This window comes from Ptychodera flava, chromosome 21 (assembly GCF_041260155.1).
Source record: "Ptychodera flava strain L36383 chromosome 21, AS_Pfla_20210202, whole genome shotgun sequence".
NCBI classification, from domain to species: domain Eukaryota; kingdom Metazoa; phylum Hemichordata; class Enteropneusta; family Ptychoderidae; genus Ptychodera; species Ptychodera flava.
Genome location: NC_091948.1, coordinates 3,113,038 through 3,131,810, shown reverse-complemented (window position 1 = coordinate 3,131,810; position 18,773 = coordinate 3,113,038). Strand labels below are relative to the sequence as shown.

The 18,773-nt window shown below is 38.0% G+C and overlaps 1 protein-coding gene across 1 annotated transcript; it reads left to right on the top strand.

Annotated features, from left to right (window-relative positions):
• Positions 1–20: 20 nt before the first annotated feature.
• LOC139121104 (poly(A) RNA polymerase GLD2-like) lies at positions 21–17,523 on the top strand. Its single transcript, XM_070685742.1, has 14 exons — positions 21–184; positions 5,911–6,248; positions 6,743–7,139; positions 7,479–7,593; positions 8,063–8,172; positions 8,524–8,587; positions 9,146–9,212; positions 9,529–9,565; positions 10,955–10,994; positions 11,322–11,450; positions 12,079–12,122; positions 12,775–12,926; positions 14,431–14,531; positions 15,767–17,523. Exons 2-14 carry the CDS (start codon positions 5,914–5,916, stop codon positions 15,892–15,894), a joined length of 1,719 nt encoding a protein of 572 aa, XP_070541843.1. The 5' UTR covers positions 21–184; positions 5,911–5,913; the 3' UTR covers positions 15,895–17,523.
• Positions 17,524–18,773: the final 1,250 nt, after the last annotated feature.

Genomic DNA, 18,773 nt, shown 5'->3' with positions numbered 1-18,773 from the left:
CTGTGACGTTTCACACAATCATGAATGGTGGCGCTGTAATGCAAGCTTGGCGTTTGTAAAACCATTCAGCTGGTTGAATATTTAGCAGGAAGCATTGTGGAAGACGTGGTGCAGTTAGTGAAGAACTGGGAATTGTCTTTAATTAACTTATCTGTAAACATCACAAAAAACATAGAAAGAACCGGTAAGATTTTACGGCTCATAGTCGTCCGAACGGACTTCGGAAGGAATCATTCGAATTCATTCGCTCACAAAGTTCAACTGCCAGCATCTTGATCTTCGATCCTCCACTGCAAAATCGAGGACACCGCGACATTGCACTTTTATATGATATCCGATATTTACGGCTACTAGACTCTACAATATCGAACTTAGATTGAACGATGAGGTGGTGAAATCTTTACTTGGCTAGAACGTGAGGTTGTGAAATCTCCGATATATATCGGATATTTACTTGCGATTTGACAGACTCTAGTATCGTCTAGTATCGATGCTAGAGTCAGTCCTTGGAAGTCGGGCTTGGCCAGAACGGTGAGGTTGTGAAATCTCCGATATATATCGGATATTTACTTGCGATTTGACAGACTCTAGTATCGTCTAGTATCGATGCTAGAGTCAGTCCCTGGAAGTCGGGCTTGGCCAGAACTCTGAGGTTGTGAAATCTCCGATATATATCGGATATTTACTTGCGATTTGACAGACTCTAGTATCGTCTAGTATCGATGCTAGAGTCAGTCCTTGGAAGTCGGGCTTGGCCAGAACGGTGAGGTTGTGAAATCTCCGATATATATATCGGATATTTACTTGCGATTTGACAGACTCTAGTATCGTCTAGTATCGATGCTAGAGTCAGTCCCTGGAAGTCGGGCTTGGCCAGAACTCTGAGGTTGTGAAATCTCCGATATATATCGGATATTTACTTGCGATTTGACAGACTCTAGTATCGTCTAGTATCGATGCTAGAGTCAGTCCCTGGAAGTCGGGCTTGGCCAGAACGGTGAGGTTGTGAAATCTCCGATATATATCGGATATTTACTTGCGATTTGACAGACTCTAGTATCGTCTAGCATCGATGCTAGAGTCAGTCCTTGGAAGTCGGGCTTGGCCAGAACTCTGAGGTTGTGAAATCTCCGATATATATCGGATATTTACTTGCCATTTGACAGACTCTAGTATCGTCTAGTATCGATGCTAGAGTCAGTCCTTGAAGTCGGGCTTGGCCAGAACGGTGAGGTTGTGAAATCTCCGATATATATCGGATATTTACTTGCGATTTGACAGACTCTTAGTATCGTCTAGTATCGATGCCAGAGTCAGTCCCTGGAAGTCGGGCTTGGCCAGAACTCTGAGGTTGTGAAATCTCCGATATATATCGGATATTTACTTGCGATTTGACAGACTCTAGTATCGTCTAGTATCGATGCTAGAGTCAGTCCCTGGAAGTCGGGCTTGGCCAGAACTCTGAGGTTGTGAAATCTCCGATATATATCGGATATTTATTTACTTGCGATTTGACAGACTCTAGTATCGTCTAGCATCGATGCTAGAGTCAGTCCTTGGAAGTCGGGCTTGGCCAGAACGGTGAGGTTGTGAAATCTCCGATATATATCGGATATTTACTTGCGATTTGACAAACTCTAGTATCGTCTAGTATCGATGCCAGAGTCAGTCCATGGAAGTGTCCGATATATATCGGATATTTACTTGCGATTTGACAGACTCTAGTATCGTCTAGTATCGATGCTAGAGTCAGTCCCTGGAAGTCGGGCTTGGCCAGAACTCTGAGGTTGTGAAATCTCCGATATATATCGGATATTTACTTGCGATTTGACAGACTCTAGTATCGTCTAGTATCGATGCTAGAGTCAGTCCTTGGAAGTCGGGCTTGGCCAGAACTCTGAGGTTGTGAAATCTCCGATATATATCGGATATTTACTTGCGATTTGACAAACTCTAGTATCGTCTAGTATCGATGCCAGAGTCAGTCCCTGGAAGTCGGGCTTGGCCAGAACGGTGAGGTTGTGAAATCTCCGATATATATCGGATATTTACTTGCGATTTGACAGACTCTATAGTATCGTCTAGTATCGATGCTAGAGTCAGTCCCTGGAAGTCGGGCTTGCCAGAACGGTGAGGTTGTGAAATCTCCGATATATATCGGATATTTACTTGCGATTTGACGGACTCTAGTATCGTCTAGTATCGATGCTAGAGTCAGTCCCTGGAAGTCGGGCTTGGCCAGAACTCTGAGGTTGTGAAATCTCCGATATATATCGGATATTTACTTGCGATTTGACAGACTCTAGTATCGTCTAGTATCGATGCTAGAGTCAGTCCCTGGAAGTCGGGCTTGGCCAGAACGGTGAGGTTGTGAAATCTCCGATATATATCGGATATTTACTTGCGATTTGACAAACTCTAGTATCGTCTAGTATCGATGCTAGAGTCAGTCCTCGGAAGTCGGGCTGGCCAGAACGGTGAGGTTGTGAAATCTCCGATATATATCGGATATTTACTTGCCATTTGACAAACTCTAGTATTGTCTAGTATCGATGCTAGAGTCAGTCCTCGGAAGTCGGGCTTGGCCAGAACGGTGAGGTTGTGAAATCTCCGATATATATCGGATATTTACTTGCGATTTGACAGACTCAAATATATGATATATTGATATTAGAGTCCCCATATCGCCGATAAATATCGGGTAAATATCGGAGATTTCACAGATCCGGCGTGCCGAGGTACAAGGCAAGTATTCTAGTATCGTCTAGTATCGATATTAGAGTCCCCAAATCGCCGAAAAATATCGGGTAAATATCGGAGATTTCACAGATCCGGCGTGCCGAGGCACAAGGCAAGTCATTCTAGTATCGTCTAGTATCGATATTAGAGTCCCCAAATCGCCGAAAAATATCGGGTAAATATCGGAGATTTCACAAATCCGGCGTGCCGAGGTACAAGGCAAGTATTCTAGTATCGTCTAGTATCGATATTAGAGTCCCCAAATCGCCGAAAAATATCGGGTAAATATCGGAGATTTCACAGATCCGGCGTGCCGAGGCACAAGGCAAGTCATTCTAGTATCGTCTAGTATCGATATTAGAGTCCCCAAATCGCCGATAAATATCGGGTAAATATCGGAGATTTCACAGATCCGGTGTGCCGAGGTACAAGGCTAGTCATCATAGTATCGTCTAGTATCGATATTAAAGTCCCAACAGCTTCCCATGGAACGACGGCATTTCATTCTAGTATCGTTAGTATCGATACTAGTCCCGAAAACGTCGATATGTCAAACTTCGATACTAGATTGTAAATATCCGATATTTAAAAATTGTGCAAAGTCGCGCCTTCATGGCAAAATCGCCATTTGACCCCGTGCGGCAATTTTGAAAATAAGTGTTTGCAATTTCCAAATGTACAGTCGAGTATTTTTACTCAAACCACAACAAATTTGCAGTGGAAGGCATCAAGTTGTATCCTTTAATGCACGTACACCACACAGAGGTATAACAGTGAGGCACGAAAACCAGCCAGCAGCAGCATGCCATCAGGATTTTATAGGGTTCGAAAACATGCTAGGTGTTACTGTTGTCGAAAATGCAGGCTCACTTCCCGAGATTTTTGGTAGTTTGTGTATCTAAATATTTCATAAACAAATATCAATCGGCGAACTATTTCCATGATATTTAAGATACACTCTAAAATCCCAAACATACTTTCAATTCAATCCACACATTTGATTTTTCAACGTTGTACACAACCATCCCACATAACAAACTTAAAGACAGACTATCATCTCTCGTGAAGAAAGCCTTCTTTTACAAGAATGGTAGTCGTAGGTATGAATACATTGCCATCAAGCGCAACTTAGGCTATTTCACCAACAACAGTGATGCCAAACTCAAATACAGTGATGTTGAGGTGATTCAAATGCTATATTCCTAATTGACAACATATTTATCAAGTTTGCTGGCATGACATTCAGGCAAACCATAGGCATTCCCATGGGCACAAACTGCGCCCCACTTCTTGCAGACTTATTTTTGTATTCGTATGAAGCGGAGTCATGCAATCACTTCAGAAATCTGGGTGTAAAAGGATTGCCAAGCGATTTAACAACACCCACAGATATATTGATGATCTCATCAGTTTAAACAATCCTGGTATATCCAATTATCTACACCACATCTACCCAGATGATTTAGAAATAAAAGAAACAACTGAAAGTGTGGACTCCGCATCATATACCTAGATGTATTGTTTGAAATTAGACATAATACACTATATACTAAGCTGTATGACAAAAGAGACGATTTCAATTTTGAAATCATAAACTTTCCCTTTTTGTCGAGCAATATACCATCATCTCCAGCTTATGGTGTGTATATTTCACAACTCCTCAGATACAGTAGAGCATGCCATTCATATGAAGACTTTCAAGTTAGACACAGCCTATTAGCTCAAAAGTTAGTGAGGCAAGGATTCTCAGAAAGTAGATTAGTGAAATCATTTAAGAAGTTCTACGGTAGATACGGAGATGTTGTATCAAAATATGACCTGTCTGTTTCTCAAATGATGAGTGACAGCATACCAAATTTTGACTCACAAAAGTAATTTGGTGAATTCACCAAATAACAATGAATTTGTCGCTTTGGGTCAATCTTGACGGGTGCGGCTAGCTGGCAGGGTACGCTTACCCATTCCGGACACCTGGTACCACCACTATTTTGTGGTCAAGATGACCCCATTGCCTTTGTCATCATCTATATGTTCCTTGGACCTGGTAAATTTCACAGTTTACCTTGAATGATAACGATCATTGGACCTGATTTGATGTCTATTGACAGTGGCAAAGTTTTATCTTATTTTGATGAACTCATAATTTTCCATTTCAATTACTCTAACTGTGACCATTACTCAAGGCCTAACCCTGGACAGTTTGCTTTGAAATTGTCCATACCATAACACTCACGCAAAAAATTATCACTATTCCATTCAGAAATATTATTTATTGAAAGATATTTTAATATTTGTAAATCACCCTTGTCAATGGCAAATCCTCTGTCTAACATGCCTATTATGACAAAAGTAATTTTAACTAAAATCAAAGGTAGTTAAAATGAGGGGTTTGGAGCTGCAAAAATTTAAGCTCATGAGTCATGTGCCAGCTTCTTCTGTCATGTTGGCTGTGTAGTGCTAGTCTATAGAGCTACAATTCCTGACCATTGAAAGCACAGAATTTTGTCATCATATTAGTCAAATTTCTACGTATTATAACTCAGTTTTGTAATGCGTTGACCATAGTAAGTGATGATATCTTCAGTCCAAGCAAGCTAAAGCACTATCATTCAATACCCAGTTGGAAAGATGCTGTCAAAGAAGCACATACCAACATGCCTTGCTTACAATACATGGATCAGCTGGTAAACCAAGAATTGGTCCAATTGCAGAGCAGTTGGCATGCTGATAGCACATCGGCAAATGCCCTTCTGGAAAATAAGCATGTTGAGGATTTTGGCCGCTGATGCTAGTTTGAACAATGAAAATGTGCCCACAGTGACTTGCACAACAATGCCAAAGGCAATCAAAATATTGCAAATATATGAGGTGATCTCTTTTATACTGTTTTATAATCTCATTATAGTCTCATCAACTGTGCACAAAGGTCACATGGGACCCTCCACCAATGTAAACACTGTATCCAGGTGCATTGGCGATTGATGAAAGTTGAAACATGTTTGTCATACTGTATGCATCCAAATATTATGCATGAAATGCAACAAGAAAGTCGCAGAGGTGCAGCTCCAATGATTCCCCCCCCCCCTTTCATTTCATTTATTGACTCCCTTTGTATATTCTATTACACATGAACTCAGATTTATGTTATCATATGTTGTTATTCTTCTACAGAGGATGAGCCGTGACTACCAAGGTTACGGGAACTCCTGGCAATTTCAGTCTCTCTTATTCCCAAGTCCCGCATACGACAATGCTCTGAAATCTTTGCAGCAAACAGTGCAACAACAGCAAGTCCAGAGAACCCCACTGTTAGCCAGGCCGTCACAAGTATCTCCCCAGGGCCCACTGATGTCTGGCTCAGCGTATGGCAATAGCTCTCAACATTTCAATATCAGGGAGTTTCTGACAAGGATAAATGGTAGTACAGGTAGCTTTGTGAGTACACCAAACAGTTCAAGTGGAAGAGAAGATCAAAACTGGTCATCTGACGGAACAAGAATTAAAAGAAAGTGAGTATTTTGCTACATGCTATATGCATCTCTCTTATGGTCAAACATTGAATTGATCAATTCAAACTGAGAGTTCTGTGTGAAGATCACTGTCCTACCAGCTTTATCTATGGCTATCAGGTCAAACTAGATATTAAGGTAGAACCTGCCTCAGGGATAGATATTAGGACTCTCTAACTTTTATAATATTCTTTTATTTGCACCATCAATATACTGGTATGATATAATATCATATATACTAATAATGTGGAATGACTTAGTGTGAAAAATATTAAAAACTATACTTCAAAAACCTCAACACCTTTTATTACATCCAGAATGTTGGAGATTGGTTGTGTGGGTTTGTTGGCATATGTTGCATGCACAGACCTATTGCTCAGTTAACAGCTGAAGTAGACATTCATTGTGTAACAGGTTTCATGGCAGCACAATTCCATTCGAAAGAATTTCTTTTGAATCAAACACATGGTACAACTCTTCTTTCCCACCATCAGGAGACTGTCACAGTATGATCGCGACTATGATGACGATGATAATGAATATGATAGAGCAAAGAGACAGAAGACGCCAGTACGCAGACAATCCACAATAAAGCAAAAGAACTTGGCGAATTTGTACACAACATATGCACCACACACTGAAATCAGAGGTTGGGAAAAGAGAAAGCTGGACAAAATTACAACTGAGAGCTCATCAAGAACAAGTAGACCGCCAACAAGTAGATCATCAACAAGTAGACCATCAGCTCCTCAAAGGGACAGCACGTATGTTGCTAAAAGATCGCCACCTGAACAGAGCGGACATTCAGACAGTGGTGAAACAAATTCCAAGTACTCCTCAGCAATAGACAAATTCTTAAAATTACATCAACCCTCCCTGAACACAGATAAGGTATGGATAGTTGCTTTCACACACATAAAGATACAGTGCGTATGCTATCTGCTAAGCACAGTCCCTTTGTTAAATTTAAGTGCAACTCAAATTATTTTTTTAATTTATCATGCTAGTGTTTGAGTTGCTGTGATTGCACCTTCTAAGCCAATATGACTGACCATGGTGTAAACAAATTGCTTGTGATGTAAATTTTTGTTACATGTAAATATGAAGGGCTGCTGCAAAGAAATTTCCACTGTTCCTCAATTTGACGCAAAGTTTCTAGAAATTATGTCAGATAGAGGGCACATTGGTTGCAACAATACCTATGCTTTTTGTTTTTCATGGATGTTCCAGCTGTCACAAGATATTTGGAATTATTACCTGCAAAACAAACAGACACAAGAGGACCTTAACTTGAAGTTTCAACTGAGAAATAGCATGTTTGGAAGTATCTTAGCTGCACTAGGAAGTAAGTATAGAGTGAAAAGAAATAAATAGAAGATAATGTAGTGTATGGGGAGAGAACTATCTGGTATTAGATTTTGATTTGAGTGATCATTAAGTCATTGAGTTGTCCATATATACCAATGGCTTTTTACTAATGACAATTGTGATAATAGTTTCTTGGATGTAGGAAGTGAATGTCCAATGCAAAGTAATGTCTATGGTTTTATCCATAAACTAGTATTTCACAAGTTGTTAGCTATTTCAGTGTGTGTTTGATTTGAGAGAGTCTCACATAGCATTCACTGTCAAAGGCAGAACAGGATCAAAGAATAAGTCAGCCTTATGAAGAAGATTCATCCCAAAGAGAATAGCATGTTTGTGTTTTTTCTGTTTCTTTCTTGACAAGACAGGGATTGCACACCAAACAAGTTTTGTAAAACCCCTTAGTGGTGGATATGCCTGAATTATTGTCATACTTTCTCACCCAACAGATGTTATGTTAGGTCTTCACATCACTGGGTCTTCACTCAATGGTTTTGGCAACAGACATAGTGACCTTGACATGTGTCTCATGTTGACAGATTGTTTCAACAGCACATCAGTAAGTATTTCATTTTTGGGTAATCAAAGTTTTGCAGTTTTTTTCCCACTTTCTTCACAGGCTGTGTTGTATAACAATATCTTGTTCTGATTAAACAGCACCCGTTAAAACATGATTTATACATGTATATCCATGAGACAGCATTCAATACAGGTTGTCCTTATTCTTTCACAAACCTAGTTATGTTTCATCCAACATTTTCATGCTGACAGAATATCAAAGTTTGATTTCAAAGATCTGATACTTCCAGTATCACAGCATTTACTTTTACAGTAATCAATATTTGAGGTGCTTTGATCAAGATACAGTCAGTGTTAACCATTAATGTACTATTTGTCCATCTACTACCAGCCATCCAGAAGTATGGTGTTGAATTGCCTGTATGACATTGAAGCACAGTTCAGACAAGACCACCGTAAGTATCATGACTGCAACACTGTAGGAGTGATGTGCTGTAATCTTTCACATTTATATCCATATACTGAATATTCATAATTATGTAAATGTGGTGTATTTTCTTGTACTTGATTTTTATGGTAACAAAACATTGCCATTTGAAAAAAAAAGGGATTGTGCTCTCTCATATCATCTTAACTAATTGAAGGTTTAGTCAAAATATTGATCAAGAGACATCAGGTCACAGATACCTACATTACTTAAAGTGCACATGTAGTGACATATCATTTGGTCGGAAGGACACAACATTCCACCTTCAGTTATCTTATTTCTTATATTACTATAAATTCCAACAACAAAATGATAGTTGTATACTTGTTCAGATGAAATTTTTCGAAAATACTTAGTGTTTTGGATCTAACATGATCAAGTTATTTAGAATCAGTAAATCAAGCAGACATACAGACAACATTTTGGTGCCAGACTACACAAATAGGTTATACTGCCATAATAGTCCTATGGTGTATAAATGTGTTGGAACTAAAAAGAGGTAATGCTTACTTTTTGCACATTGCAGGTCATTTTCAAAGAATGAGTGTAATCAGAGCCAGAGTGCCTATTTTACGTTTTACAGATATGAGAAGGTAAGAAAATGAAACCCTCTGTAAAAATTAAAATTACAAATCGGTGTTTTTAACAGAACGTTGGGTCAATCAAGGACCTGTACTATTTGCATGTAATGTACAACTCTGGCGCGTCAACCAATATGGATTTCATAGCTTTCATTTTTTCAACAAACGCAGTTACAATATGACTGCGCTACATGTAGCAGTCATATAGAGTTTTCTCACAGTCAATAAACTCTACAATACATCACTGTTGCCTTCATTTTAACATCAAATGCTATTATTGTAAAAAGACTGAAATCTGAACAAACCCTATTCACTTTGTGTATTTCAGTGGATTAGACTGTGACATCAACATCAACAATGCTACGGTAAGTCTGCTTTCAGTCTCTTTCTCTTTCATTTACTGAGCTGTCAATTCAGAAACTTTAGGGACACAGATACACACTGACAGATATTTTGATAGAGTCAATTGTTTCACAAGATGTAAAGTTCATGATGGATACCATATCTACATGAATTTATTATAATTAGAGGTTATTACCCAATATCGCCTGTTCCTGTGTCGTATCAGCATGAGTGTCATTTGTGCTGTGTCAGACACGAGACGAAGTCGAGTGTCTGACGCAGCACAAATGACACGAATGCTGATACGACACAAGGAACAGGCGATATTGGGTAATAACCGATTTATCATATACCCATGCCCATAATTTTAGGGAATTTTTACAAATAGAACGAAAAACCTTTAATTTTGAGGCTTTACTTTATTACGCCTTGCGCATAAATATCAGAATGTTTATGTGAACAGGCTTCATTCATACGACGAAGATGTCAACATCACGCGCGACATCGCTGCAAGTCGTCCATATCTCAATGAAACCCAAGAAGAAAGACACCGGGATACAAAAATCGTCATACAGAAGGAACATTTTAAGATGCAATATGCTATTACAACTGTAACCGATCAAAAACTGCTCAGCTTTAAAATCTATCGTGATTCGATTGTCGTACGGCACGGAGCTCGCGCGGAGAGGGGACGCCATTTTGTTAGTTTACCTTTAGAGTTGCCATGTCAACAGTCGTCGCGCGCGCGACATCGCTGTCACGCCACGCGCTCACTACCTATTCGGTGGAGACCGTGCACAGTGCCGGCGCCGTGCGAACGGCAGAATGTTTGCGAGAACTTGACCAAAAAAATACCACGGGAAAACATTTCAAGACTCAACGTGATATTTCCGTATTTTGCAACCAGAAATACCCGTGTTCCTCGAAGCCCTTCAAGTTTTTACGTCGGCGACATCGCTTCGCAGGCGGGGAGCGGCAGCCATTTTGTTGTTTACGTTGTTTACCAACAAACTGCTAATGTAGTTCGGGGAAAACTCTAAAACTGATGACGTTCATCGTGCATATCTCGACGTTTACCGTGAAATATCACGGCTGATATTTTATGTTGAACGTCACTATGATGTAGCAATATTGGCATGGGTATATGATAAGTCATTTTAACACAGTTGCAGTCTTTTCAATATTCCCTTCGTCATATTTTAACATCACAAAGATCTTGTGACCTTTCTGGAAAGGTCAAGTGTACCTGAGTTGTGAGGTAGCCATAAGAGATCCTGGAATTTCCTGATTGGTTCGTTTCTTGTAAGTTTGCCATGACTTTGATTAGAAAGATAAGACTTGAATATTTTATGGAGACCGCAAGTATTCACTATCTATTCTGATAATACAATTCTCTATTTCCTTTTTCATAGGGTATCAGAAACACACATCTTCTCCAGGTCTATGCAAAAAGTAAGCAGATAATTGTACAATTCATAACTGCAAATACAAATTTGCAACTTGATTTGGGATGACTGCAGATTAGTGGACACACCTCTGGTTTCAAACAAAATGGGATATTCTTAGGGGGCTTTAAATAAAAGTGATGGTATCAGTGGACTCCCTAGGTCATTAACAGTTCAACCAAAATTTCTTTCTGTCCACTAATTTTCAATCTTGCCTTAGATTTGATTCGGATTTGTTGCCCTGAAACAAAGCATTCATACTTTGCAACTTTTTCAAACTGTCCTGAATTTGTCAATGATTTTTTTTACCTCTCTTGTGTGTTTTGTTTGACAGTGGATTGGAGAGTAGCACCCCTTGTGATGGTGATCAAACACTGGGCCAGTGCTCACGATATCAATGATGCCAGTCAGTCTACACTGTCCAGTTACTCACTAGCTCTCATGGCTCTCCACTATTTACAGCGTAAGTCCAGATATTGTCTTGCCCCAAGACTTCATGTTATGAATGCACACACTTGTACATGCACATGAAACACTTCATAGATCCGACGTGAATTATTGAGCCTAGTGCATTCTGTTAATGTCCCTGGCTGTTTTTGTGTGATAATGTGGACACATTTCAGACGTAACATATGGCATGAACACTGCAGTTAAAAACATTAATATTGATTGACATTATGCAGAAATGTCTAGTTACTCGTGCCTTGCTGACCCTCTATGACCTTGACATTGAATTCTACTGCTGTATACTTGGCAAGAAATCAAGTATTGTCAGGCACAGTAACTGTTTACAGTTCTGCTTATGTCAAACTTGTTCAGACACAATCTTATGAAGTTACTGGTTTTTTTTCGCTTGGTGTAGTGCAAGAGACTTCTGACTTGCAGTGTTATGACCTTGAACAACAAGTCTATTCTGGAACATTGTTTTCTCAGCTTTCCCTTGCTGTATTCTTATGATTAGTAGAATTCAGTTATTCAGAGTTCAATGGAAACTGGCAAATGTCTTTGCCGCATAAACCAGTATGCAAATTTTAATTGGAGTTGTAATGTTGATGAAAGTGCAATGTAAACGTTTCTCTCTTTGTCTACAGGTCTGAGGCCTCCAGTGATACCTGCTTTACAACAGTTATACCCAGTAAGACAAAATTCCTCTTATAATGTTCAACTTGACCTCAAAAACATGTTTCAACCGTGCTGAGACACGGATATTTTGCCTGTGGTGAGACTATTGCAAATAGGAAAACTTTATGAACCACCCCACACAAAATACCTATATTTCACCATGTACAGCACATGCAAATATAGAATTAGTCACAACATGAAAGTCAGAAAAACTTGCATAAATAAGTGAATAATATTCTGTTAAAATTACCAACCTTGATTATAGTTAGTTATCAAAATTGGGGATGATTTTCATCATGTCAAGCAAAAAGTCTAAACATACCCCAGAGCTTATAATGTACCAATGGCTTGAATGCTTTCTCTTGCAACTTGGCTTCAAACACAAACCATTCACAAAAAAAATTCAAGCTTCAAGGAGTAATATGTTGAATGGGCAATGCTGGTTGACGTCTATCATGAGAATTTTTGCTGACATTTTTCTGTGAAAAAAAAAAATTCCTTGCATTTGTTCTGTAACTATCAATACTTCAAACATGTTCAGGCTTTTCTTCTGACAGCAATCTGTAGAATGTTTGCAAGATAGAATTCCTATGGCATTATTTAACATTTAAGAAGTTCAATATTTTCAGCATTCCTAAAGATGGTGATGTGTTTCACTCTTCCAGACCATATTCAGGAATACCTCAGATGTGAAAAATCTGTTATCGACATCACTTGACTTGGCCTTGCCAAAGAATTTACAGTTCAACTCAGAGAATACTCAGAGCCTGTCTGGTCTGCTCAAGGGTTTCTTCCAGTACTTTGCAGAGGAGTTTGAGTAAGTGAGCTGTATTTCAGAAATGATTGTGTAAGATTACATTTATTTAGTGTCACAGTGTACATCAGTTATCACAGACTTGTGTGTCATAAAATCACTGTGTGCAGCTAGATTATGTTATGTTTTAGCTATCACTGTGTGATCAAAGTGTGAGCACCAGTATGGTGATTACACTTGGAGCATGTCATAGACAAGACACAAATCATACCCTTTTGTGTGGTTAGACAACCTCGGGTGATGCCAGCTTGAATTCTGTTTAATATGGGTTCTTTTCAAATTATATACACAGCACATCCTGCCGTTATGAATAGTTATGTTGTGATAGGTTTTGCTGAAAAAATTTGTCTAGCAATGCAATGCAATCTGTTATGGAATTCCTCACTGGCACTCAGCTAGACAGTCAGTATGGTCAAGCACAGCAACTGTGTACCAATGTTTTTGCAAGTTAAACAATGCAAACACTGAAGGGCCAATGATACTGCTACAAATTTCAACAATGGCATTGACTGTCACGACAGGGTGAAAACATGGGACCTGATTGAGAGCATTGACTTTGATGACTTTGATGACAGCTTTATAGGACAAGTATCCACCAGCATGTACTTTTAAAATGTTTCCCTTTCATTTAGGGGGCATTTAAGGTGGCACATAACACAGTGTATTTTGCTCAAAATTGCTTTTTTGCAAAGATTCATTCAATTTTCAGTAATTTGTTAACCCATGATAAATATATTAATTTAATTGGTTAGGTTCACCTTTTATCAGGACAAGCAATTGTAAGTTGATTTGGTTTAAATTTGTGCAAATCACCCAAATTTTCTGGCTCTTTTTTCTCCCATTTTCAACATTTCAAAAATATTTACTTCCACTCTGGCATGGTCAAATTTTGTGAAATATTCATATCACCGGTATTTTCTTTAAACACTACAACTAAATACAGTTTTGTTTGGCAAGAAAATTTTTACATTTTGAATAAGAGTCATTTCAGTTTGGTTATCAGGATTTTAATCACTTTTTTAATATCAATCTTTCAACCTCTGTCATTTAAGAATGTGAATAGACAATGCAAAACAAAATTGTTTTTTCCACATATACTCTAGTTTCAAATGAGATATTAAATTTCATGAAGTAAAATCAAGATTTTACTTAAATTAATGTCTATCATTGATACCAAAATTTGGTTTTCTACGCTACAAATGTACTGCTTCATCCTTTGAGTAAACTATTGCTACCATACTAAACTTAAGAGTCTCAGCCTTTTGAAAATACATAGGATTAGGTGGTTTTCATGTCATCTTTGATGAGAATATTCCTCAGAAAAAAAAAGTGTTTGTTGAGTACTGAGATAAGCTCAAAGCACCAGTGATCAGGATTTTATGATCTTTGAGCATGTTTAAATCAGTCGTAATATTAGCTGTAGCGACTGAAAATGATGCTGTGAAGTTACACTCTCATGACAGTATGTTGCTATGTGGATTGACACCCCTCTACCTGTCTTCTACAGTTTTTCATCGCAGGTCATCTCAGTCAGACTGGGCATTGCTTATCCAAAGAAGTCACTGAATGTCTCTGAGCCATATCACTGGAAACACATATGCATCGAAGGTGAATGAAAACTTGGTCAGTAACAATGAGAGCATTGGCTCTGATGATGGCATATTAATTTTTCTGGACAAGTATCCACCAGCATTTACTATGAAATTTGTCCCTATCATTTAGGACATTTGAAAATCACAGTACTAGAAGTATACTACCTATTGCTGTACTGTAGTTTCCATTTTGGTTGTTACTTCTCATGTAGACAGTAGAGAAACGTTTCTTTATTGTCTATGCTTCTAATCATCATTGAGGCTGATTTATCAGGGCTCACAATATGCATTAAATCCACATTGCTGTCGACAATGAACTCTGCATAATACAGAATAAACCGCTTATTATCAGATTGAGAAACATTAAATTTAAAGTTCTGGTCTGCAAATTTGAAAGAAAATTTTGATGAACTCTTGCAATGTTGCAAAGTTAGGTGAAACCACTTTTGATTTCTCTCTGAATCATAAAATACATCCAGTTTAGACTTGTCATTGTCATTCACGGTGACACCATGCGCTGCGTATTTGCATAACTATTGTTTAAGTTATGCAAATACGCAGAACCTAGCTTGAAAGTGAGTGAGTGGACAATGCAATACCCTTCAGAAGATGGTACCTGCCATATCACGTGATGAAAGTGCCCAGCTTGGCACTTATTCCCATGATTCAAAATACAGTGAGTTGATGAAGCCCTAAAATGCAACCTCTGCCACTATTTTTATCCGTTTTTGTAAAATTCACACGAGTTATAAGTGGTGAAAAATGCTCTTCTGGAGTAAGTGACCTTATATTTAAAAATCAGCTGTGGTGAACTTCCCCTTAAAGGGATAAGACATTGATCTGACAGATAATAAATCCAAGGCTGTCGACAGCTTTGTAGCAATTCAATGAGGCATGTAAAGGCCATCTAAATTTTTGACACTATTGAAAGTCGTTCTCACTGAAAAATGTTTCTTTTAATGATGAGGTTTAACCCACTAATAAGAGTTCAAGAAAGTTAAAACATAGACCCTAAAGAAAAGGGTCTGTGGTTATTAAAGTTCAGCCATCAGATTTGAAATAATTATGTTGACAAATGTCTTGCCATAAAAAGTTCACCATATTTGATCTTCGAAAATTTCGTGTCATTGTTATATAGCTACTAGAAATTGTTTACAAATTGCACAATTTTCAACCCCTATAATAATCATTAGGATCTTTTTAGCCTGCTGTCTCTCTGTATATCAGTAAGTTTTTTTTCTTGTTACACAGAACCATTTGACAGCAACAACACTGCAAGACCAGTGTATCTGCAGTCCAAATATGAACAGATCGTTGACACCTTCAAAAACACAAACAGGAAGATTGGAAAAGCTACCAGTTTGAACGACATACTATAAACTCGAGTGGTACTGTATGTACTGTCAAGGGTCATGCAATGATATTACAGATTTTGACAGATATCAAGTGTTACGTCAGGAAATATTACATACCCACTGATGTCAAAGGTGTGAGATGCAGATTTTTGTGAGATATCGACACATGCTAATCATGATACCAAGTGGTGAGTTACTCAACTTATCTGTAGTCACCAGGAGCAGAACAGTAAGGCTGTTTTTGTTATCTGTTATCAAATGATATCAGCTGTGTACCATACTGAACCAAAGAATATGCATTCAACGGAAGATACAAAGGAATCTATCCCTTTAGAAGGTGAAGTATGGAGCTTATGAAAATTGTTTTGCAGTTACATGCTGTCTGGGATGAAAAATGAACAATATCCTGTCGACACACTGCTTTCTTAGCAGGTGTCAGATAACTGACAAACAAATCTGTCAAAAAATGTACCGTTTCAAATAATGGAGAACGTGGAGTACTTGCGTTTTTCACAAAACATGAAGTGTGAAATCTATGGTGGAATGATTAATGGCTCGTCATCAAGTGCTACACCATGCATTGCATGATGCCAAGTGAAGCCCTGTGTGATATATGCAGGACGATATACCAAACATGCAATGGGTAATAACCAACTTCTATCAAGTCCCTCTGTAGATGCCGATAGAAGGGAACTGCTACGATCATCTATGGTCTCAGGATAAACGCCATTACAGAATCTGTCAGTCAAAGCTTTCTTCTGTTGGTGGATCCAGACATTCCATTGAAGAAACATGCAAAGTGTCTCCTTTATAGAATTACACTTTTCATTTTCAGTGACTTATAGGTGTGTTAGCATTGCATAGTGTGATGTGACCACGTGCATTGAAAACTTTCATACCAAAATGTCACATATTTGTGTTATACTTTGAAATTATTTATTGTTTCTGTGTTACACTTACAGATGTCGACTTGAAATTATGCTGCAAGAGTAATATATTGAGATTTTTTCTTTCAGAAGATGACAGGGATTAGTTTAGCAAGAATATACCAAACTTTTTGGCATATTATGAGATAAAACTTACTCAATGTGCTCTTCCAGTCTTATCAATGTTCTGTAAAACTGTTTAACAGTGTATATAGTACAATTACAGCATCATTTTAAGGTGCCAAACTTGATCAAATTTTGCAATTGACATTCCAAATTTTGAAAAGAGCAACTCTTCTTTGTCTCCACATTACTGTTGTGTAAATGTTGAAATGAAGGTCTGTTGTTATTACACTCGGCAACAGGTTGACATGGTGAACATCCTAACCTCACTGCCATCATTGTGTTTTATGTTTAATGAAGCTCTCCTTGTTCACACAATACTGAGTAAATGCACAGCAAATTCTCAAAACTCAATAAACTCTGGAGTAATGTTTTTCAAAACTTTCCAAGTTCATTTCCTGTCATGTATCAGTGGTTCCGTAACTTTTTTCACTGTAGTTGAATTCATGCTGGACAGATATTTTGATACCCAAATAGATAAAAATTGTCTCGCTCCCTTAATTCAGTTAAAACACAATCACTGCAAGATTTTGTTTCAAACATTTTATGAATTACCAGTACTTTTCACCAGTTACCATGATATTATAGAACAGAAAAAAAACAAGTAGTCAGGAAAAAAAGACTGATGTATTCATTGTACACCATTTCTGTACTGAAATATTTCTCACACACAATTCAACTATATACAGGGCAGGGCTTAACAATACTGGGTCCACTTTGAAGAGTTTTACAAATCAACATAGTCCTAGGGGCCCAGTTACTTCATAAAGCCTTGGAAGCACCCCCTAAAAGAACCTTATTGTCTCACAGGGAAGAAGGGGCCCAGCGTTGTTCAGGTCTACCCAGGACTGGAAGGTGTGATGATCTTTTCACCTGCATTTGTTATCAAAAAGGTCCAACTGCCATCATGATAAATAGAGTTGTGGTACTTGTTTCAACAATTATCTTGCATGTGTCAATCTGTAATTTGTTTTGGTCTACAAAGTAGTAAAAGTACAGGCTGGTGTCTGTAGGGTACACAATCAAATATCTTTAGTATAAAAGAAATGCATTAATGATCATGTGATCTGGAGTCAACCATTTCAACAACATTGTGACTAGTTTTTTGTAACCCTTTATATCCTAGTTCCTCCCAGAGGGCCTTAAAAGGCGCCCTCTGGAACTGTTAGTATTTGTTCAAGTTCTGTAGACATTTTTTTCTTTCTTGGAATTTTTTCAAACGTAAGTCAACTTAACAAGGAAATGTTTGTATACATGGTGGATCAACCCAGATTAATTCATCATTTTATTTAGAGAATGAACAAAAAATAGAAACGTACAAATGATGTTTCTCTGAGTGTCCAGCAACGCTTTCAAATTTCATTCCGTGTTACAATGAAATTCTTTCTACTGATGTCCATCAGGGCCAAGGTTACTGTTATAAGTTTACTAGAGTTTCTGAATCATTATACTCATTGAAGTAAGGTTTTCCTGTTTGGTTCATTTTGTTGTTATTTTTTGTTCAGGTTCAGACTTTTTTCATGTTTTGTAATAAAATAAATAAATAAATGAATATAATAATGAGTTTGTCTTTTTGTCAAAGAGAAACACTGACATTGTCAGTCTGCATTTGGAGATTTCATTACGCACACACTACTCTGCATGTATGTAAGCAAACCTGTGAATGTTCACTCGTCTCATGATCTTGTCACTTCAAATTATGCACAGGTAATACTCTTCAGCGTCACTTGATGAAAAACATAGCAACAAGTTCAAATGTATTGGTTGTTATTTCCACAAAAAATCTCTCTCTCTCTCTCTCTCTCAGTCTCTGGTACATGTTCAAGATTGCATGTCAGAAGTTTGGTTGTGTTA

Bases quoted from the DNA above. Each gene is read 5' to 3' on its own strand.
- LOC139121104 (XM_070685742.1), top strand. From the start codon at position 5,914: ATGAGCCGTGACTACCAAGGTTACGGGAACTCCTGGCAATTTCAGTCT. The intron at 7,594-8,062 runs GTAAGTATAGAG...CTCACCCAACAG, and splicing joins TATCTTAGCTGCACTAGGAA to ATGTTATGTTAGGTCTTCAC. The intron at 12,927-14,430 runs GTAAGTGAGCTG...TGTCTTCTACAG, and splicing joins TACTTTGCAGAGGAGTTTGA to TTTTTCATCGCAGGTCATCT.